This window comes from Rhinolophus sinicus, linkage group LG02 (assembly GCF_036562045.2).
Source record: "Rhinolophus sinicus isolate RSC01 linkage group LG02, ASM3656204v1, whole genome shotgun sequence".
Taxonomy (NCBI): domain Eukaryota; kingdom Metazoa; phylum Chordata; class Mammalia; order Chiroptera; family Rhinolophidae; genus Rhinolophus; species Rhinolophus sinicus.
In genome coordinates, this window is record NC_133752.1 from 114,283,665 (window position 1) to 114,306,961 (window position 23,297).

At 38.2% G+C, this 23,297-nt stretch overlaps 1 protein-coding gene across 1 annotated transcript; it reads left to right on the plus strand.

Annotated features, from left to right (window-relative positions):
- The first annotated feature begins 42 nt into the window (after window positions 1-42).
- Window positions 43-22,680, plus strand: TIGAR (TP53 induced glycolysis regulatory phosphatase). The gene is made up of 6 exons (XM_019756943.2): window positions 43-198; window positions 8,977-9,014; window positions 13,079-13,200; window positions 17,186-17,263; window positions 19,635-19,745; window positions 20,646-22,680. The coding sequence occupies exons 1-6, from the start codon at window positions 167-169 to the stop codon at window positions 21,075-21,077; spliced, it is 813 nt and encodes a 270-aa protein (XP_019612502.1). The 5' UTR covers window positions 43-166; the 3' UTR covers window positions 21,078-22,680.
- The last annotated feature ends 617 nt before the right edge of the window (window positions 22,681-23,297 follow it).

The window sequence follows — 23,297 nt, forward strand, 5'->3', positions numbered from 1 at the left end:
TCAGCGGGCGCCTCGGCCTATAGCAGCGGAGCCGGCTGGCTGGCGGGGGTTGGCGGAAGTGGTGTGGGCGAGGTGAGCCTGCAGTGCAGAGAAGCGGCGCGGCGTGGTGCAGGGTGTGCTGTCCCAGCTGTAGCCATTGCTTGTCCTCGCTCTGAGCTCCAAGAAGATGACGCGCTTTGCTCTGACCGTTGTCAGGCAGTGAGTATTGCTGTCGCCGGGTGCCTTTCTCTCTTGTGCGATGAGTGTGTTTTGGAGTCATCCCTGCCCCTTCGGAGACTTGGCTGGGACGGGCTATTTTCTAGGTGTTTTCGTCTGTGCTATTTCATTTCGACTCCCTCCTTTCCCCAGCGACGCTGAGCGTGGAAGGCATGTGTCAGATAACATCAGTCTCGTGTTCCAGATGAGGAGAGTGAGGTCTGGATAAGTAAATGATCAAGGTTCCTAGCCACTTGGTGGCAGAGCTGAAGTCCGGAGACTGCCTTGTCTCCGGACTTCTCGGTGCACCATTTTGGTTCTTAGCAGATTCCGAAGAGTTTGCAGAATACCTCGTCCAACGCTGATGGTGTTGATGCTGACTGCCTTCCACTATCCCCTTTCTCCGTCTCTGCTGTTCCCCCTCATTTTCCCCTCGTTTGCCAGGGCAGTCAGCCCCACAGACACGTATCTGAGATTAAACCTCCCTCCAGAGGTTACATTACTGGAAAAGAAAGAAAGGGCCTTCGCCCTCATCTCAGCCGACCGCATCACCCGGGACAAATAGTTTTTGTTATAACATTACACGGAGCTAAATGTGCATACGTCTTTATGTCTTTTTCCTTCTCAGCACTTACTTGCCTACTGTTAACGGGAAGTGAAATTAGGGTGGTTAGGAGCAGATTTTTCAAGCAAGATAGACCTGGGTGAGAATCGGGGCTCCAGGTAGGGCCTTGTAACCTGGCTCTCTGTTAACTGAATCTTTCCGACCTCAGTTTCCTGATATGTAAAACGGGGAAAATGATACATAAAACTCACTGAGTTAGTGTGAGAATTAAATGGAAGAAAGGTAAAGTGTATATAGCACAATGGCAGGGAAGAAATATCTGAGAATTAAATAACTTCTCTTTCTATAAGGACAGCTCTAATAAAAATATAGTTAATCCCCAAATATAGTTTAAATGGGGTGTAGTTTATCAGAGCAGCATTTTGAGTAGGTACTATGTACCAGTTGACTGGGTTACACAGGTAAATAAGATGCCATTTTTAATTTCATGGAGCTCACAAAAAACACTAATATGGTTTAATCTTGTCAAGCCGACTTTAACTGCGATCTTTTCTGTCCTGTTCTTCTTTTACAGGAAGATAATCTTGGGAATCATCTGAAATTGCCCCTTTAGGATTCACAGGATTTTAATGAGTAAACTAGAAATGGAGTTCCTCTGTATCCCCTCTTCCCATTCCTCTTCATTTTATAGAAGACTTTCCGACCATTTACCACCTACTTAAGGTCGTACAGCTAGTCAGTAGCAGAACAGGAACTAGAGTCCTGATTGCCCTTTCTCCCAAGGTTGGAGCACTTTCTGGCTCCTTTGGTCCAGGCAGCACAGTAGCTGGCGTATAACTGAAGCTCAGAAGTTGTAGGAAATCTAGGCTAAATCACCCCTTGAAAAATCAGGTGATCTCTGTTTAGATTTTTAAAGACAATACTTATATGAATGTAGATTTTATTGCCTCCCTGATTCTTAAAAGGGGCTTGATTTTTTTTTAATTGATTCATTGTAGGAGTTCTATAGAAACCAATTAAAAAATGCCTTAATAAATTATGTGCCAGGCACTGTTGTAATTAAAATTTGGCAACAATCCAGTGAGGTAAAGATTTCTACTCAATTTGCAGGTAAGGAAACAGGCACAGAAGGCATGTAATTTGCTTAAAGGCAGGATTTGAACCAAAATAACGTGACTACAGCCCATCCTTTTAACCACTGTACTCTTCTTCCTATTAAGTTAAAGACCAATATTTATAGATTACTTGAATATCACCAGCCATTTTAGAAGCTACTTTTTATTTCTCTTAATATAATTATAAAGGGTGATAAGAATAGTTTGTGTTGTTCTGTTTTATTTGTGGGAAAGTGGAACAAAAGTGTTGATATAACTAATAAGTTTATGGTAAGCTGCCTTCCTGTCTGGACCATCTCTCTTTTCTCCTGCAGAACGCTCAAAGCTAAAAATTGATGATTCTTTCAAGAAAAGATTATTTCAAACATGATTGATAATCACCATAGTTAAATATAATGACTCTTATTAGAATCAGCAAGATTGGGTCATTTAGCATAACATTGGGAATAGGCAGTTGAGTTTTCTGTCACCTGATTCTGTATAACTCTGTAAGATAAACACCTTGAAATATCATGATGGCATGGTCGATATTTTATAAGAGTTGGATAATTTTATTCAACAGTACCTCTTCAGGTAATGCAAGAAAGCTTTTTAAAAGCAATTTCTTTAAATTCAACCAAATCCTTTATGAATCTTGTGTTGTCCTGTATGTGTGTTTACCTTTCTTCATCATACTTGGAAGTGAAAGTACGTTGTGTGTTATTTTAGATATAGAATGCCCAAGATTGCAAACTTTTGGTCCACTAATATTAAACGGTAACTTCTCATGATCTTACAGCATGGCATTGTTGGAAACTCCAGTATGTAGGTTGGCATGTCTTCCATCACCTACACAATGTGTTGAAGGCCCTAGTTCCCTTGAAATGTTATTTGTAGGTGTTTGCAATCAGTTGCTTACAAACCATCCCATTTCACTTCCATGTTTAACTAGCTCTTAAAACTTAAAAATTTTTTACAAAAAAATTTAGTGACTTAAAGATGATGGATTAATAAACTTATTTATAGAAAGACAGATGTTTTCCTTACACTAGCATCAGTTCACTTACTTTTTGTTGAATGCTAATCATTGTTCTGGTCTTAATAAAGCAAGCAAAATAAATATTAGATCACCGGTAAACTTTTATAAAGATAAATTGTAGTTGTTATGTTACTGTGATATTTATTTCCTGGGAATGGGATTGATCCTAGTTTTTGCACTTAGGACCAATCTATATATAAACAAAAATATATCAACAAAAATATACCATGAGTTGGGTATTACGTTCTTTCCCCCCTTAAAATATCGAGGGAAAAAGGGCTAGTAACATGAAGATTTTTCCCTCGATATTTTAGGGGCGAAAAGAACATTTTTTATGTGTGTGTGTGTGTGTGTGTGTGTGTGTGTTTTGTTTTTGTTTATTTTAATTTTATTGGGGAACAGTGTGTTTCTCCAGGGCCCATCAGCTCTAAGTCGTCCTTCAAACTAGTTGTGGACGGTGCAGCTCAGCTCCAAGTCCAGTTGCTGTTTTCAATCTTTGGTTGCAGGGGGTGCAGCCCACCATCCCATAGAACCGGCAACCTTGTTGCTGAGAGCTTGCACTCTGACCAACTGAGCCATCCGGCCGCCCCTCGGACAGCTCAACAGCAGCTCGTTGTCTTCAATCTAGTGGTGGAGGGTGCAGCTCACTGGCCCATGTGGGAATCGAACCTACAACCCTGTTGTTTAGAACTCGCGTTCTAACCAACTGAGCCATCTGGCTGCCCCTAAACTTTCTGTATTTTCAAATGAATTACTTGGTGTAGAGGACTCAGGATAAAGCTGTTCATGATTAATATCAGGTGAGGTTTCACATTTCCATGTATGCTAATGAAAACTTGCCCCAAATATGCGCTAATTTCCCATGATTTGTCTCTTTTGGCACACTGAGTGCTTATCTGTTGAATTTGAATTCTTTAAAAGGATACACTTGGGAAATTAAGCTTTTTATACCATTTCTAAAGAAATGCCATAGAATATAAACCAGAGCTAACAAAATCAAATACCTTTTTAAGTGAAAAACAGTGTCATAATCTACAAAGTGAATGATATGTATTTGTAACCTATAAATGGCTGGTCATAAGACTTAACTTCTTGGCAGAAGCGTTGGATTCTTGCAGAGTCGGGCGTTCTGTTTTGGAAATGGATCACACTGCAGATTTTGAAAATGAGTGGTGTTATTCCTGACTCCTTCAAAACATATTCCTCTGACCTTTCAGCTCCCTCCACCTTCTCTGCCGCTGTCACAAGCCAAACTTTGGTTAAGGGAAACAGCTTAATAGTAAAGCTATTTTATCCACCTACTTTTCTTTCCCATTCCCAAAACAAACTAAACAGTTGCTTCAAGGATTTATATAAACCTGTTGATAAAGCTGATAAAAGCTGTAAAAGTAAACATTTGTGAACGTTTTTGGGAAAAAAATTCTATTTCTAGATTCCTACTCTGTCATATTTATAAAGTGATTTGAAGGCACCAGTGACCAGTAGAAATGCTAGTAATTGTTAAAAATGCAATAATGTCTGCAGCAGTCTCTATTGACTTATCGCTAAATGAAATCCTTCATTATATCATAAGTATTTTTTTTCCTTTTGCTAAAAATGGTTTGATGGTGGGGCAGTGCCATTGCAAAACTGTTAAAGTACTGGGACTCCATTTTTTTACAGGATGGCATTTTGATGATGGAATCTTTCATTCTGAGTTTTATCATATCAGCTCTTGGGATTAAATTAAAACCTTGAGCTATCTTTTCGGCAAGCATACAAAAAGTTATCTGAGTTTGTGATTTGTAAAGACATAGGCTGGCAAAATTATTAAATTTCTCCTCACCCTTGATTTTAAATTTATAAAATGAGTAAGAGAGTTTGTGATCCACATAAACTAGGCAAAACCTTTTGAGGTTCCTGTATAAAACGACATATGGGATGAGGGGGTTCTTTGAATTCTGCTGGAAATTGAATTTGGCTACAAAGCCACTGTCTAAAGAGGATGTCACTTGTGTTTAAACAGCAGTTCTCTTATTCTTGGTCTCAGCAAGATTACGAGGCTGGGACAGGAAGTGAATCCAATGTTTGAGAACCATTTTCTGTATTAGAAATGACAGTTTCTAATGGGATGTTTTATGCGTCTGAATGGTAGAGGTTAATATCCTCTTTCACATCCATTTCACATGGTTCTGAGTGAAGCATAAGAAATCTTTTGTTAGTATTAATAGCAATGCTAATGGCAAATCAGTGGTAAATCGTTCTGTGTAATTTCATTTACTTGTCATAACATTTTTTTTAAACTAATAAAATCCACATATTTGGAAATCCATACAATTCTCCCTAGTCTTCCTGTTCTCTCACTCCATAGACCACTACATTTATTAGTTCCTTGTGTAGCCTTCCAGTATTTCTTTATGCATATCCAAATGTTTATTCTTATTTCCCTCCTTTCTAAAAAGCTGGATTTTTAAAAATTCTGCACCTTGCTTTTTCCACCTAATATATCTTGGTGATCTTCCCATGCAGTCTTTCTCTCCTTAGGGGACACAGTTACATAGTATTCCATTATGTAGATATACCACTATTTATTTGTTAATGTAACCATCTCCCTGTTAATAGACACGTAGGTTGTTAGAAATAACACTGTAACAACTATTCTTTTAAGTATGGATGAATATAGGTATTCTCAGTAATAGGGTTGCTGGATCAAAGGGTAAACAGATTTGTTATTTTGATAGATATTTCCAGGTGACCCTCCAATGGCAGAGTACATTCACTGAGGTTCTGTTACTTCCCAGGATTTTCTCCGTATTAGGATGATATAACATCTGGCTGCGTCTTTAAGGAAATGGAGCCAGGTAGACAGAGAGGTAGAAAGTTCCTTATCATATAGATGACAAGTTACATTAGTAGTGCCACAGTAAAATGTGAGCATGGAGTTGGGCATTTAAATGGGATGGTAGGTGGGGGATGGGGCCGGAAGAGAAGCCCTAAAGAGCTGGCTGCCTGTGTTGGGTCTTGAAGAATGAGCACATGTGCACATATGCACACGCCAGGTCTGTGTTGTAGTAAGCGCGTCAGGGGGTTCTGTTACACACTCCAGTGTCAGAACCACTGCTCCTGGCAGAGGCTGGCAACTGTGTTTTTGTGAAGAAGGGACAAGGTTCCAGGCAGATCTCAGTTGTGATTGTGACTTTAAGGTCCGTTGGAGTTCCTCTCTGGATCTGAGTAGCTCAATCCCATGTGAGTTGATTTTTTTTTTTAAACTAGTGCTTCACTTAAAAACAAAGGAGTTACCAGCCGTCGTTAGTAATCGGAGAAGTATAAACTAAGTTTAAGGTGAGATCAACTCTTCTGGTGTCAGATTGGCACAAATTGAAAGCTCTTACAATATTAACAGATGGTGAGGATGGGGAATTCTGCAGAGTGAAATAAATGGGTGTAACCTCTTCAGCGTTAGCTACTGGAGCTGAGTATTGGCACACCCCATGGCCGAGCAATTCCAGTGCTAGGTATGTATCAGGCGTGGTTGAGCAAACTTTTAATTAAAGGACCAGGTAATAAATCATTTAGGCTTGGCAGGCTATGCAGTCTGTTTGAACTTAGCTGTTACAGTGTGAAAGTAGCCATAACCATACAGGTATATACAAATGGGTGTGACTGTATTCCAGTAAAACTTTATTTACAAACAGAGTTTTGTGCCAGTCTTTGAATGGTTCTCAAACATAAGCATGCATCAGAATCATTTGGTGCGTTTATTAAAATACGGATTGCTGGGCCCTAGCCTCCGAGTTTCTGGGTCATTGTGTTTGGCTGGGGCCTGACACTACATTTCCCACGAGTTTCCAGGCAGTGCCACTGATGCTGGTCATGGGACCACACTTGGAGAACCACTGCCCTAGAGAATCTGACGCACGGTGTACAAGCGTATTCCCAAACTGGAAACACTCCAAAGATCTATCAATAACCGACCATATAAAGGGATTGTGGTCAATTCTTACAGCGGAGGATTACACAGTAATGAAAATGTAAGGAGTATATAGTCACAGTCGGAAACATTGATGTATCTCAAAATGTTGAACAAAAGAAGCAACACACAGACAATATATAGTAAGAAGCAATTCATTATAAAGTTCAACAACAGCTAAGCTAATCTGTGTGCTACATGGGTGGGAAGGCTGTGAAGAAAGGCAAGCAAATGAGCAGACGTCCAGATAATGGATCCCCTGGGATTCCCTGGGGGTGGGAAGACGCTGTGATTGGAAAGAGGTCTAGGAGGCTGGCAGTGATCTGTTAGTTCGGGGGTGTTATGTGGGTGTTGGCTTTACAGTTATTTGTTCACTGTTTATTTCACGATTTTTAAAAGGTTAGAGAAATGCATTGTTAAATCTTTGATTTCTATGAAGCTCTGTGCAAAAGTGACTTATAAATATAACAATTGAGTACTTACCAGAAGCTAAGCAGTATTCTAAACACTTTACCTATATTCACTCAGTTATTACAAGAGTCCTGTGAGATAGAGACTATTACTCTCCTCGTTTGACAGACAAGGAAACTGAGGCACTTGACCTAAATCCAGCTCGTAAGTGTGGAGCCAAAGCGCTTTTGTTCCCGAGCCCAAATGAAGTTTACTTTAAAGATATTCACCTCTCATTGACATAGAAGGCTATAAATATGGGCTGTAGACATTTGATTCCAAATGAGGAAATAACTTGTCCTGAAGAAATCTGTCTCCTATTTTTACCACCCATTCCCAGTTCTGTGTCCAGTGTCTGCACAGAAGAAGCCAACTCCTTTCTCAAGGGCAGCCACGGACCATCTCGTCACAGTGCCTAGCTCTGTGCTTAGCGCATAGAAGAGCTCACTGAGGTTTCCGCGGAATTCTCCTTGACAGCTTTTTGTGTATTTGATGATGGCTTTTACTGTAGTTCCGCCTGTCATTCACTCTTGTCCAGGTACCCCTGCATTCCTCCCCTCCAGCCTCCATTGACTGATTTTGTGACAAAGTTTTCGGTCCTCTGACCCTTCTGGTTGTTTCAAAATTGGTTTGTTTTTTTAATTCTTAAAAATGTATTACCCAGGGCCGGCCCTGTGGCTCAGGCGGTTAGAGCTCCGTGCTCCTAACTCCGAAGGCTGCCGGTTCGATTCCCACATGGCCCAGTGGGCTCTCAACCACAAGGTTGCCAGTTCGATTCCTCGAGTCCCGCAAGGGATGGTGGGCAGCACCCCCTGCAACTAAAATTGAACACGGCACCTTGAGCTGAGCTGCCGCTGAGCTCCCAGATGGCTCAGTTGGTTGGAGCGTGTCCTCTCAACCACAAGGTTGCCGGTTCGACTCCCGCAAGGGATGGTGGGCTGTGCCCCCTGCAACTAGCAACGGGCAACTGGACCTGGAGCTGAGCTGCGCCCTCCACAACTAAGATTGAAACAACAACAACTTGAAGCTGAACAGAACCCTCCACAACTAAGCTTGAAAGGACAATAACTTGACTTGGAGAAAAGTCCTGGAAGTGCACACTGTTCCCCAATAAAGTCCTGTTCCCCTTCCCCAATAAAATCTTAAAAAAAAAAAAAAAAAAAAAAGTGTTACCCAAACCTCAGTTCTTCAGCGTGGCCTTCAAGATACAAAACGGACAACCTAGGCCCAGGAGGCGAGGAGGCAGGGGTCTGCAGGCTTCGGCGCTTCTTTCCCATGGCACTCACTGTCGCTGCGCATGCTCGCTTCCGTGTGTGGGTCCTGCGGCCTGTGAAGGTCCTTTTGGTCAACATACTTACTTTAACAAGGATATTTAACAAAATTAATATATATGTATATGTTTTTTAATAGACTATTCCACCTGCAAGCTACCTAAGATTGATTCATGGTCTATACATTTTAATTTCGGCAGTTTGAAATTCTTAGCTCATCAGTGAAGTACATTAAATGATTGTAAATACTAGTTCAGAATAAATTTCACAGGTTAGATTATGAAGTATGTTACAAGGTTCATCTCTATCTTTATGAATATCGTTAACGTTTCATTGCAGATCTTTTTTTCTCATCTCAAACCTAACCTAATTTGGTAATAAAGGTGTTTTTTTCCCCACCCTCTCTGTTTTAGTGGAGAAACAAGATTGAACAAGGAGAAAATAATTCAAGGTTGGTATACTGTTATTTTCAGTTCTGTACTTTAGTGTTAATGTGATATATGAGTTCATCAGATTTGATGGAGCAGGGAGCCCTGGGGGCTGCTCTGTGTGGTGAGTTGGGAATTATAGAAATAAAGCATCATAGTCACAGAAATACAGTCAGAGTAGATGGTAACCCAGAGAAATAAGACTTCTAAGTGAACGGATGTAAAAAGCAATACTCCAGGTTGATTATGGGTCGCTTCAGAATAGCCCAGGCAGCTGATTAAACCGTCTTAAAATATAAGTGCCGGCCTTTAAGATGATTTTATATTTGGAAACAAAGTTTACTGGCTGGTGTTAATGGTGTTCTTCTGCTAAGATGTTTTAATTTTAGTAGTAACAGGAGATTTAAAAAAGAGAACTCCTGTTCTCACATGGGATGGTTACTTTATTCTGAACAGATTCTCCCTCCCTTGTGTTAATTTGGGCTCAGATCTTTTAATCTCACTATGATCCAGCTAGTCTGGCTTTTAAAGAATATTTTGGTGAACTTTCAGCTAGACATGCTATTTCTGTGCTGTGATTATAAAAGCGGCTTTTGTTTTACTTTTTTGGTTAGGGACATCTGGGGTTTACAGAAACCATTTTCATATCCAGAGTGCCTGACTCCCTTTTCTGGAAGCTAATAATTACCTAAATGAACCTTTGTTTTCCAATGACCTGTGACCTTGCTGGCCCGTTATCCTTTAGACTTACATCCCTGACCACCTTGTCCTTAGGTACTGCTCACTTGTCTCATTTCTCTAGAAGTTGGTAACAAAACATGAGTAAAAGTTGTTGGGTTCACACTTGTATTTTTATTAGATTGGTGCAAAAGTAATTGCGGTTTTTTAAAAGGGTTAAAATAATTGCAAAAACTGCAATTACTTTTGCACCAACCTAATACGTTTGTTTTGTGTTCTTTTCCTAACATTGTAAGTTAGATGCTTAGTTCTTTAAGTTATAGGCTTTTTTTTTTTTTTTTTAAAGCATTCAATGCTGTATGTTTCTAAGTACCATTTTGGTTGCAGACCTACAGTTTTAATATGTAGTAATTTCATAAGTATTGAACACCAAGTATCTTAAATTTCCATTATGATTTCATTGTTGACCTGAGTTATTTAAAACTATTTTTTAAATTTCCCAATGACTGGGCTTGATTGTTATTGTTGTTCTTCATCTTTTATGATTGACTTCCAGGGTAATAGCTTGTATTCTGACAGTATGGTTTATTTGATAACGCTTCTTTGAAATTTCTTAACAGGGTCAGTTTTTATAAATCTACCTTTGTGTGCTTGAGAAAAAAAAAATCTGTTTTCTAATTGTTGGGCTTGAAGGTACATATCAAATAGTCAACGTTGATTTTTTTTTTTTTTTTTGGTTCAAATCTTTTATACTTTACTAATTTTGCAAATTTACTAATTTGCTTGCATGACCTAAATATCAATTTATGACTGAGGTATGTGGAATTTCTGACTGTGATGGCCAGTTTATCCTTTAATACCTGAAATTTCAGTAATTTGAGGTTTGCTTGTTCTGCTTTTACATTGTTAGAGGCTATTTTGTTAGGCAAATACATGTTTAAAGATTATTATATCTTCCTAGTAAGTTGGATCCCTCAGTATTTATAGTGATCCTCACATTCCTTGCTAAGATTTGGTCCTCAAGTCCTGCATTGCTGGGGGTCCAGCTGTTTTGGGGTTGGAATTTGCCTGGGATACATTTTTCCATCTCTTTCCTTTCAACCTTTCTGTGTACTGGTACTTAAGTGTTATTACTTCATACATACTAGGTAGGTGATTTGGGTTCTTCTTTTAAAAAATAGAGTCTGCATTTATTGGCAAGAATCGTCTATTTACTTTTGTCTGGTTACTGATATGTTTGGCCTTTTTCCTTTGGTGTTTTGTTCTCCCTTCTTTTTCTAGTTTTCCTTTTTCTTTTTACTTGCTTTTACTTCTTAAGTGCTTGGTTCTTTTCCTTATCCAACCACTTCTTATCTTCCCTACTGGCTTTGAAATAATAAACCATTTCTCTTCTTTTAAGGAGTACTTTCAAATTTTCACCAAAATTTAAGTATAACATTAATACCCACTCATGAAAAATACAGAGAACTATTGTTCAGTATCTTAGTCCTATGCTTTTTTAACCACAGGACTTAGCTCTTAATATTTAATTTGTTATTTAGACAGTGTTTGTTCACATTTACGTATATATTTTCCAGTTTCTCTTATCATTTCTTTTGTATCCCAGACCTTCATTCCTGAAGTATCTTCTTTGAAAGTGCCCCTAGTGTAGATCTGTTGATGGTAAAGATAGTTTCAATCATTTCTGTCCTACACAGTTCTGTTTTTATTCTCTTTAATCACTTTTAGTCTAGATAATTCTAGATTGACAGTTATCTTTGCACTTGGGAGATATTATTCTGTTTTTTGGCTTCTATTGTTCCTGTGAAGAAGTCTTGTCAGCCAAATGGTGTTCCATGGTAAGTAATTTGTCTTTTTCTGTAATTGCTTTTAAAATCTTGCCCTTGATTTTATTATTCTACAGTTTCCCTTAATATCTTTAAGAGGAATGAAAAAAAAAATTATCTTACTTGATGTATATTTTGTTACCTTTATCTGTAGATTTCTGGAAAATTCTCAACCATTATCTCTTCATATTTTCTCTCCTCCATTTTCTTTCATCTCTCTGGAATTCTAATTAGATGTAAGTTAGGAATGCTCATTCTTTCCATCGTGTCTCTAATATATCAGAGACATGTTCCATCTGTGTCCATGAAGCATTCTCGGTAATGACTTCAGGCCTGTCTTGGTGTTTATTAAGTTTCCCTGTGACTGGATCTCCTTTTATTCATTGAGGGAACTTTTTCTCCCTCAGCAATTCTGCTTTTCATTATTAAAAGATCTGTTTGGTTCTCTTGAAAGCTCTCTGGTTGTTTTTGATGAATTCTTGTTGTGTGCTTATTTTTGTGATTCTGCCTTTGTGTTTTATCCATAGTTATTTTATAGTCTGTATTTGCTGATTTCAATGTCTGAAGTGTTAATGGTTTGAAATTTGTTACTTATTGTTTGTGTGACTTTCATTCATGATGGATTAATTTCTTGTGTGTTCAATTTTTGAACTATTATTTGCTCTAAATCAGTAAAAAACTTGTTAGCCTTTATTGAGGATGATTTGCTCTGAAGAGGATTTGCATTTGTTTTTACCACTGACCTGAGACTACATTAGCCTCTTTACAGGATTCCTGGCTTCCAGGAATATTGGGTTTGGTTCTCCAGTTCTCTCACCTTGCTGTTTCATGCAGGCCCCAACCCCCACCCCCCACCCAGCAACTCCATTTTCTCATGGTGGTGTTCAGGTTTCAGCTCAGGTTTGGTTTTGGTTGCTTTGTTTTGTCTCTTGGAGATTTTCTTTATATCCTGTGAGCCCAGGAATGCAATACACACACACACACACACAGAGTTCTTTTATAGTAGGAGGAGCCTTCAGAGTATTCTGATCAGCCTTTCTCCTGGAAATAGTGGTTCCGAAGTGTGTTTTAAGTGAAAAATGAAAAGGAAGCAAAGAAAGAAGGAAGGAAGGAGGGAGGGAAAGTAATATAATACAGAATGTTTGGACAATGGAGATAAGGAAGGAAAAATTTTCTTAGGTAATGATCCTGCTACCCAAACATCACACCTGAGTTGAGAATATAAGATCAGAGCCAGCATAATAAAATATAGGTAATAAAGGGATGAGTAAATGTGAAAGGGGAAAGCCTAAGACAGTTGAATTCTTATTATCATCTAATTCCCATTAGGCAAACATTCTTTTGGGGAAACATTTGAATATATGAGCCTTTATAGGATTATAGCTTAATTTTACTTGTCAGTTCTCTAAAAAGTTATGTAGAAAAGCACCCAAGGAAATATTTCAGTAAAATATAGGTAAGTGCTATTTATATTGTCTTAAACATGATTTAATTTGCATATATGTACACACACACACATATATATATGTATATATACACATATATATATTTGAATGGTATTGTTCCTTCTCTTAATACCACAGGACAAGGAGTAGATGCACCTATTTCCGAAACTGGATTGAAACAAGCAGCTGCTGCTGGTTTGTTTCTTAATAATGTGAAGTTTACTCATATTTTCTCCAGTGATCTCACAAGGACAAAGCAGGTAAGTTTAGAGTCAAGGTTTAGGCTAATGAGTCAAAATTCTCAACACTTGTAACTTTGAAAAATCTGCTATCAGATTCTGTAGGGAATTAAATCACGTAAAGGCATCACCTCCAATCCTCTTCTCTTGACAGAACTTACTTCTTTTTTTTTTTTTTTTCATTTTACACTATTTTATTTTGGTAATTTTTAAATTAGAGTAGCTTGGGAAAAAATGTCTAATAAAATGTTTAAAGACAAAGAAGGTGTCATGAGACAGAGTCATCAGAAACAATAGCCAGGAGAATTTAACTTACAAAGACCCCAGGTATTAGAATTACTAGATACCGTTAAAACAAACAAATGATATTACTATCAAAAAATAAAATGCATGTTTGAAATATCTTGAGGAACAGAGATTTTAAAAAGAACTAAAGCAACTTCTAAAAGCTGAATGGGAGGAGACTTATGACAACTATGAGGGAATAATAGGGTTGGAGTTTAGCCTCCTGCCATAAACAACTAGAAAACAGGACAAAATTTGTGAAACAATTCTTTTCAGACGTTGGACTTCAGGTAGTGTGGGTATGATCGCCAAATGAAGTGAAGTGAATGAGGTGAGCCCTAGGGTTGTCCTGGATTTCTAACTGAAGCAACTTCCAGACTTTGGTAGGAGAAGCCAGACAGAGCCCAGTGGTCTCAGTGAGTTTAGGAGACAAAGCTTGCAATTTGGGAAGGTTAAATAACTAAGATTTGTGGGGCAGAGTACCAGAGAGAGCCTCATAGAGAAAGAACTCTAGAAATATGTACAGGTTCACCCTTAAATCTTTGGTGGACTATTCACCTGGCATATATGGGGTGAAACTGCATTAGTCCAGGCAAAACACAACTTCAGGGAAGAGAGTGATTGTTGGGAAATTGTAAGCTGAACAATTTTGGAAATCAATTTGAGTTCCCACCAGCAAAAGTAGAGAGATTTCATCAAATATGTAGAACATACAGTAGAGGTGTCACAAGGATTACACCTTAATTATGAGGCTAACCTATCCTAAGGGGAACATAATGAGGAGAGAAATAGAAGATATAAAAAAAGAACCAAATTCATTTTCCAGAGATGAAAAATACAATATTCTGAAATGAAAATTTCACAGGATTGGATTAACAGCAGATTAGACACTAGGAGAAGAGGTCAGTGAATACGAAGACATATTAGGTTGGTGCAAAAGAAATTGTGGTTTAACAGGTTAAAAATAATTGCAAAAATTACAATTACTTTTGCACTAACCTATTAGAAACCACAATACCCTAAAATGATAGGGGAAAAAAAGACTAAAAAAGGAAAAATGAAGAGTCTCAGTGAAGTATAGGACAATGTTATGCAATTTAATATACATGTAGTTGAAGTCCCAAAAGGGAAGTGGGGGTGGGGGCTGAGTATACAGATAAGTAGAGGGACCTAAAACAGACCCACAGTTACATGGTCAGTTGTTTTGGAGGGGTGTTTTTTGGCCAGTCGGGTTTTTCACAGTGGTGCCAGGGTAATTCAGTGATTTAAAGGGTAGCCTTTTAACAAAGGGTGCTGAAGCAATAGGCTACCCATATGGAAAAACATGAACTTTGACTCTTACCTCACATAATACACAAAAATTAACTTGTAGTTGATCATAGAACAAATCTGAAAGCTAAATCTATAAAATTTCTATAAGGAAAAACAGGAGAAAAATATTTATAAAGGTTTCTTGGGATGAAGCATATACATATACTCAATAATTAGACAAACACCTCACTTTAAATGGGCAAAGGATTTGAATTTGACCAGGCACTTCATAAAAAAAGATACATAAGAAGCCAATAAACAGATGAAATGATGCTTAGCTTAGCATAATTGATCATAACAAATATAAATTAAAACCACAATGAGATATTATTATACAAACATTTATATGGCTAAAATTAAAAAGGTAAAAGGATGTGGAAAAACTAGAACTCATACATTGCTAATGAGAATGTAAAATGGAACAACTACTTTGGAAAACAGTTTGACATAACATACACTAACTGTATGATCCAGCAATTTCAGTCTCAGTAGTTTATCCAAGAGACATAAGAACATATGTCCACACACAAAGACTTGTTCACAGCTGTTTAATATCAGCTTTGTTCATAATAGGCAAAGAGCAGAAACAACCCATGTCCCCATCAGTAGTGAGTGGATAAATGAGCTATGATATATTCACACAATGGAATACAACTTGGCAGCAACATGGAAGAATCTGAAAAATACTATGCTGAGCAAAAGAAGCCGGTCACAAAGGAGTACCTACTGTATGATTCCATTTACATGAAACTCTGAAAAAGACAAATCTAATCTACATGAAGCTGATTAGTGGTCGCGTGGGGCCAGGAATACTAAATTATAGGTTAGACATAGCTGAAATGATCATTAGCTTATAGATAAATATAAATAACCAAAATGTAGCACAGTGTGATAAATAAAAGTATGAGAGTTTAAAAGACATGCAGAACATAATAAGAAGGTCTAATATCTTTCAAGAGGAAGTATCAGAGAGACTGGGAAAGAGGCAATCTTCAGAGGTCACAGTTGATAATTCTACAGAATTGTTGGAAAATAAATGATCACATCCAGAAAGTGGCAAATCCATCAGGATAAATAAATAAACTCACTTCTATACTTATTATAGCATAATTGCAAAACTCCAAAGAATAAGAAGGAAAAACATCATCTACTAAAGCCCAATATCAACAAATTTGTCAGTATCAATAATAATTTCTTTAGTGTGCTGAGAGATAATAGGATTAACCTAGAGTTTTATACCCAGTAAAACATTTTCTAGAGTGTAGGTAAAAAGACATGTCAGATAAACAGGCTGTAAAGAGCTTTCAAAGGATAATTAAAGAAGGAAAATAATTCTAAAAGGAAGGTCTGAGTTTCTGAAAAGAATGGTGAGCAAAGAAACTGGTAAAGGTTTAGGTAAATAGAAACAACTATTAACATAAAACAGTAGTGATGATAATGTCTAATTTGTGGTGGGGGATTAAAAATAAGGCAAGTTGTGGACTTAAATAATTTCTACAGTTTTGCAAATACAATGTCTCTTGTCAATCAGCAATAACCACATAATGAGAGAAGGAAATGAGCACAAACAAAAGGCAGCAGAAACAGCCGTAGGAGTTATCTGATACCGGGAGTTATTAGATGTAGGCTTTAAAATAACCACTTAATGCATAGGTAAGACATTGAGAATTTCAGCAGATAACTAGAAACTATAAACAAGAATCAAATGCACATTCTAGAACTGAAAATATAACAAATTAAGACTCAGTGGATGCGTTTAACAGCAATTTAGACACACCTGAATGGAGAATTAGTGAAGAAGCTTCTCTGTAAAGGGCCAGATAGTAAATAGTTTAAGTTTTGTGGGCCGTATGGTCTCTGTCAGAGATCAACTCTGCTGTTGTACTGTGAATGCAACCATAAACAATACATAAATCGCTGTGTTCTAATAAAACTTCATTTACAAAAACTAGTCATGGTATGGATTTGGCTTGTAGGCTGTAGTTTGCTGACCTCCGAACTAGAAGATAGGGTAGAAGGAAATACCCTGTTTCCCCGAAAATAAGACCTAGCTGGACAATCAACTCTAATGCGTCTTTTGGAGCAAAAATTAATATAAGACCTGGTATATTATATTACATTATATTATATTACATTATATTATATCACACCAGGTCTTATATAAATTTTTGCTCCAAAAGATGCATTAGAGCTGATTGTACGGCTAGGTCTTATTTTCAGGGAAACACGGTATGAAAATCTGACAGGAAGAGAGAAAGGACGAGCAGTACAAAGAGGCAACTTCTGCAAAGCAAAATTATTTCCAGTTTGTTTGTTTTTTATTCACTAAGGAGGCATAAATGATTTTAACATTTTGGCCAGAATGATTATTTTTATGAAAAAAAAACAACAGTTGTCATTTGATTTCCAGACTGTGCATGGGATTTTGGAGAAGAACAAATTTTGCAGAGATATGACAGTAAAGTATGATTCAAGACTTCGAGAAAGAGTAAGTAACTTATTATTCTTTACCTTAAATTATCAATAACCACATCCGTTTATCACATGGCTAAAAATTAAATGCATTCCTGCTAGGGATATGGAAACAGCTAACATCTGTTAACAATCTATGATGTAACAGTCACTGTTATGTACTCTCATAGACAGTATCTTATTTAATTATTAAAATCATATGATATACATCTTAAATTATAAAAGCAGGTTTCCTTGTAAGAATTTAACACAGTATAGAAGAGTTTAAACTAAAAGTGAAAATTTCTGTGTCAATCCTACTCCCTGGTTTTAAGATAAATAGCCCTGGTCATTTAAGGATAAATAACCAGAAATGAATCTTTCTGAAACTGATTTAGTGAAAGCCATACAACAATTTACATCTGAGATTGAACTCCAAGTCTCTTCCTAGAGCAGTATTTTTACTATGCTCTAACGCTGACGTATAAGCTGGTAAATGTCCCTGCCAGCCCTGTGACTCCTTCTATACAGAATTGTAGCAGAATTGCTAGGACATCTTTAAAGAACAGCTTTTCTTAACTTGCATGTGTTCTCTGTTACAGTTCAACATATGTACTAGAGCTATAGCATAAATACTGCGTGGAAAGGCTCACTCTTCCTGAGAACGAATGCACAGATGTCAGACAAACACGTTCTGAGTTCAGTGGGACACTGAACCGCTCGTATCAGCACAGGAGTGTGTGACCAGCACCAGGCAGGGGCAACTCTCCCCACTGTGCACTCTCCCTGAGTGGTTTCGTCCTCTCTTAGGACTTCAGTTAAAGGACTGATGATTTCCAAATAGGCATTTTTAGCTTAGGTCTCTTACCCGATCTGCACACTCACATGTCACACTGCCTGCAGTTTCTATCCGTTAGAATGCCCACAGCTACTGCTCAGTGGATTGTACTCTCTTTTTCCACCTGGCTCCTGACAAGTTACCCAGATGCTCCAACTATTCATTCTTCATTGTCTCTCACACTGCACATCCTATCATCATCTCATCAGTTCTTCCTCCAAATAGTTCCTGAATCCTTCATTTCTCTGCAGGCCCACCACTGCCATCCTATTGCAGCTCAGTGTCATCTGTCACCTAGATCACTGGAGTAGGATTCTCCTGTTTTCACTGCGTGCCCTTTTCTAATCTAATCTCCACACCGCAGGCCAGAGTAATCTTTAGAAAATGTGGTCGCCACACCCCTGTATAAAACAGTTCACTAGTTTTCTTTGATCTTCAAAGGTTGTCCAGGCTCTTATGTGGCTCGTCTGTGCTGTGGGATCTGATTGGCTGCCTCCACCTCTCCCTCCTCTTCCCTTGTGCTTAGGGCTCAGCCTTAGTAATAGTGTTAACAAGCATTTACTCGGTGCTCACCACATTCTGGCACTGTCCCAAGCGCCGCAGGTTTATTCATCTTCACAACAGCCTGATGTTGCGGAGATTTAAAAACCTCATTTTTTAGCCCCCATTTTACAGATACAGAAACAAAGGCACAAAGAGGTCAAGTCCATGCTCAGGGTCACAGAGCTGGTTTGTGGCAGAGCTCAGATTATAGTTGAGGCTGTCGGGCTCTGCAGTCCATGCTCTGGACCACTGGTCACGTGCCTCTCAAGGATCTCCTTAGAGTTGCCCAAATACCCCATGCTCTTTCCTCACTGACCTTCTGAATCTGTACCCAGAAGAAGCTGGAATGCTTGCTCCCTAAACCTGGCCCACTTCCACTCAGCCTGAGGCTTTGGCCGTGTGTGATTCCCAAGTCCAGATTGGACATCTGCTGTGTGTGTGTGTGTGTCCAGGATTTCCCTCTGTCACGCCACTTTCCCACTACTGTTCCTCGGTTAGTACCCCCACCAGACGGCGATCTCAGCAGGGGCGGGAGACGGCCACCCTGCTGTCCTCCATTCTGGCCTCATTGCCTGACGTGCTGCTTCAGCCTAGCATTTGGATATTTAACCAATGGATGTTTTCATTCTTGAAAAAAAAGCAGGTGATGATTATTGATGTTTCTCTTTGTAATAGAGGTTGTTCCAGGTGTAGTTGAGGATGTAAGAATTTGGACTTGAGGATTTGTTAAGAGCACTGGGCAAAATGTGCACGCACTCATAAAAAATAATTTACTATTGGACTCTGTCTGCTGGTGGCGTTAGAATCTTCTGGTGTCATCGATGCAAACCGTAAATGATTTGTCTCTTTAAATATTTTATTATATAAGTAATCCATTATCATCATGGAGAATTTTCAGTTCAGAGGAGATATAATACAGTAAGTAGAAGGAAACCACACTGCTTTCTCGGGTGATTGTTCCAAACTTGTACTTAATTGTTGTATTGCAAATTCACTGGAGGCACTTTTATCTACTGAACCATTGCAGAAATACGGGGTTGCAGAGAGCCGGGCGCTGAGTGAGCTCAGAGCAATGGCCAAAGCAGCTGGGGAAGAATGTCCTGCATTCACGCCACCTGGAGGGGAGACCTTAGACCAGGTGCGTAGTCCTGGGGCAAGCTCCCAGGCCGATGAACTTGCCCACGTCACAGGAGCTGAAATCTGACTTGTTTTTTGGTAAAGTAGATGTTCGTAAATTTTAGCTAAGCAGTTTGAAAGTTGTTTGGTTCATAAAAGAACTCTGTATGACATCATTTTTAAAGAAGCTATCCTACCTTTCTCATTGACTGTTAGTTTGCAGTCGTAACTGATAATGGATTTAAACGATGTGTCATTAGATGTTACTGTTAAGAAAACTCTTGAATATGAAGCAATACTTCAGCAGTGGTATGATAGTCAGTAAAGCAAGTATGGTGCCATTCGAGGAGAATGATGAACAAAACACTTGAGAGGCCAAATAACTCAAGACCGGAAATTCTCTGGCCTCTCCTGCCCCCCCGCTGTTTGTGGCAGCATCCCCATGCTTCTTTCTTTGCAGCATTCTGCTTTTGAATTGCGTTCTTGGTGATTTTACCCCCTAGTCTTCATTTTCATAATTTTCTTGTAAAGACTTTCTATTCATTTATTAAAGGAAAGATCTTTTTTTGTCCTTGTCACTCTAACTGAACCAAGTATCAGATGTAGTTTCCTAGTTAACACTGTTTATGGGCTTCTGTTTACTTGTAGATTTCCCTAACTAGACTCTGAGTGCTTTGAAGTCAGAAATTAGGAATTGTATCTTACTCCTCTTTGTGCCCAGTGTGCTTCTGCAGTTCCAGAAATGTGGTGGGCACTTACCACTGTCCGTGGAACTACTCATTGAATGAATAGAAATACGGAGTTTCATCTGCTTATGTAGGACTTATGTTGACATATTAGAAAAATCCAATCATTTATGTTTATGTTTTAAGACAGCCATTAATGTCACTTTATTTCACCTTTTTTTTTTCTTTCATTGTAGGTGAAGATGCGTGGAAAAGACTTTTTTGAATTTCTTTGTCAACTGATCCTGAAGGAAGCAAGTCAAAAAGAACAGTTTTCCCCAGGAACTCCAAGCAACTGTCTGGAAACTTCTTTGGCAGAGATATTCCCTTTAGGAAAAAACTATGCCTCCAAATTTAATTCAGACAGTGGCGCTCCAGAATTAGTAGCCAGTGTCTTAGTTGTGAGTCATGGCGCTTACATGAAAAGCCTGTTCAATTATTTCCTCACTGACCTTAAGTGCTCTTTACCGGCAACCGTGAGCGAATCTGAGCTGATGTCAGTCAGCCCCAATACAGGGATTAGTCTGTTTATCATAAACTTTGAGAAAGGAGTGGAAGCTAAACCAACAATTCAGTGTGTTTGTATGAACCTACACGATCATCTGAGTGGAGTGACTGAAACTCACTAATTTTAAATCTACATCAAAATTAACAATTTTGAGCCTCTGAGGGAGGGCGTGCCTTTGACTCTGTTTATTTCCATCCTCTGCTAGCGCTGATTTGGAAACAGTTAAAAAGCTATGTGTTACAGCAGGTTATAAAGCTCGAATGGAATCATAGCCACATAAAACACTAATGGAAAATCATTTAGAAGTGACTTCTTTTGTCTGAGCTCCACAGTATTTTTACCACCCTGCTTAGATATATCTCTGGATTGTAAATGGATGAAGGAACTCAGTATTGCAAATTGGGGGATTAATAATCTGGTTACTCTGTTTTATTCCCTTTTTTATGTTGATATCTTTCTTTCATGTCTGAAAAATCTAGCATATTTTATTGGCTCTTGGTAAAATACTGTATGTTTTGTACTTTCTCAGTCCAGTGCTTGGAAGAAGGAGCTATTTATAATTCCACTGCATATTTATAGTGACAATATGTTATATTTTAAAAGTCCATTAAATGAAACATTCTTACCCTCTTAAGTTTAGGTAAAGCAAAATGACACTAAATTTTTAATATAGAAATCAACGGTTGGAATTGTTTACTCTAGAGGGATGAATGCAGATTATGATTGCAGAGTGGTCTGGGGAGGAAGTTAAAGCATCACTTAATTTAAAAACATTAAAGAAGGAATCTGAACAGAATATAAAGCCCTTTCTTATCTAACCTGTAGGCTGAAGAATTTAGTTTGAGGGAGGCTCTAAAGAAAGCAAACACTTACTAGTGTACTGCGCAGTAACCTCAGAGTAAAAGCTGGCGCTTCTTTAAAAAAAAAAAATGGTGCTCTGATAACCACAAGTGGGGGCGTGTTTTGTGGAAGGTACAGATGAGGTTGCCTCTTTTCTCCACCAGATGGCACTGGAGAAAAGGGATTTTGGCTAACGTAACTACATATGATTGGGCCTTCAAAAGTCCTTAGCTAAATGAAAAAGGGTTTTTACATGTGGCTTGCCTTTCAGTTCTCATGTTGATGAATGCTGTGAGTCTCAGCCTATAAGAGTATTAATGCTAAAGTTTGTCAGTGAAGGCTAAAATCACATATAGTCAACATTTACTTTGAACATGATTTAAATCATGTAAAGTTCGGCTTTATGCTGTTCTCAGTGTGTTTAGCACCACCAGTTTTCTTGCCAGTATTGGAACACAGTGTGTGGGTGAGCACAGGAAGTATGCTGTAGATGGAAATTTGAAAACATAACCGAAAAGGGCAATTGATAATAAATGTCCACATTCCCACCATCCAGAAGTAATACCACCCCCCTTTTATGAAATAACAGGTTGGGATGTAAGTAAAATTCCTTCAACCAGCTCTTGCAGTCCTGTCCCCCCATCTTGTACTTATAGAGGCAATCACCACAATGAGCCCGTATGTACAGGCATCCTTTGTTTGTTTTCATCTGGTATCGTAAGGAAACAGTATTGTTTTGGTGTTTTCAAAATGTACACAAGAATCATCAAGCTGTGTCTTTTATTTTTACTTATATCTTGGGGCTCTATGTATGCTGATATGTATACATCTGTTTACTGATAACCACTGTATTCTGTTGAATAAATATGGCAAATTTTGTTTAATTAGTCTCTTATTAGTGGACATTTAGGTATAGTCAACATTTTCCTACGCAAACAGTGCTGCAGGGAACAGCCTTTTGCATCTCTCCTTACGCTGTGTCATAAAAATGTACATCTTCAGTTTGAGCTAAATGGTTCTTCAGAATGGCTGTACTATTTTTCAGCCTCACCAGCAGTATTCAAAGTTCTTATTTTCTACATCTTTGTCAACATTTGATACTATCTGATGAGATTTTGTTAATCTGACGAGTGAACAAATACTGTCATTATTTTAATGAGCTTTTCTGTGATTGCTAATGAGTCTGGGCGTTTCTTTTTTTCATGTGTATATTGACAATTAGGATTTCTTCACTGGTAAATTACTAGTATATATTTTTTTGCCTGGTTTTCTCTTGGGCTGTTTGGCCTTTTCTTAGTTTACTTGCCTTTTACGTATGTTTATCATGTGTTTTTTTTTTCATATAAGTATTTTTAATTTTTAATTCCTTTATGGTTTGTGGGGTTTTGGTGTCTTTAAGAAGGCTTCTCTATGATGAGGTCATATAGTAATATCTTTTTCTTATAGCTTTAGATAATTTTTTGAAAGTTAAGTCTTTATTTAAATTATCTGGAATTTATTT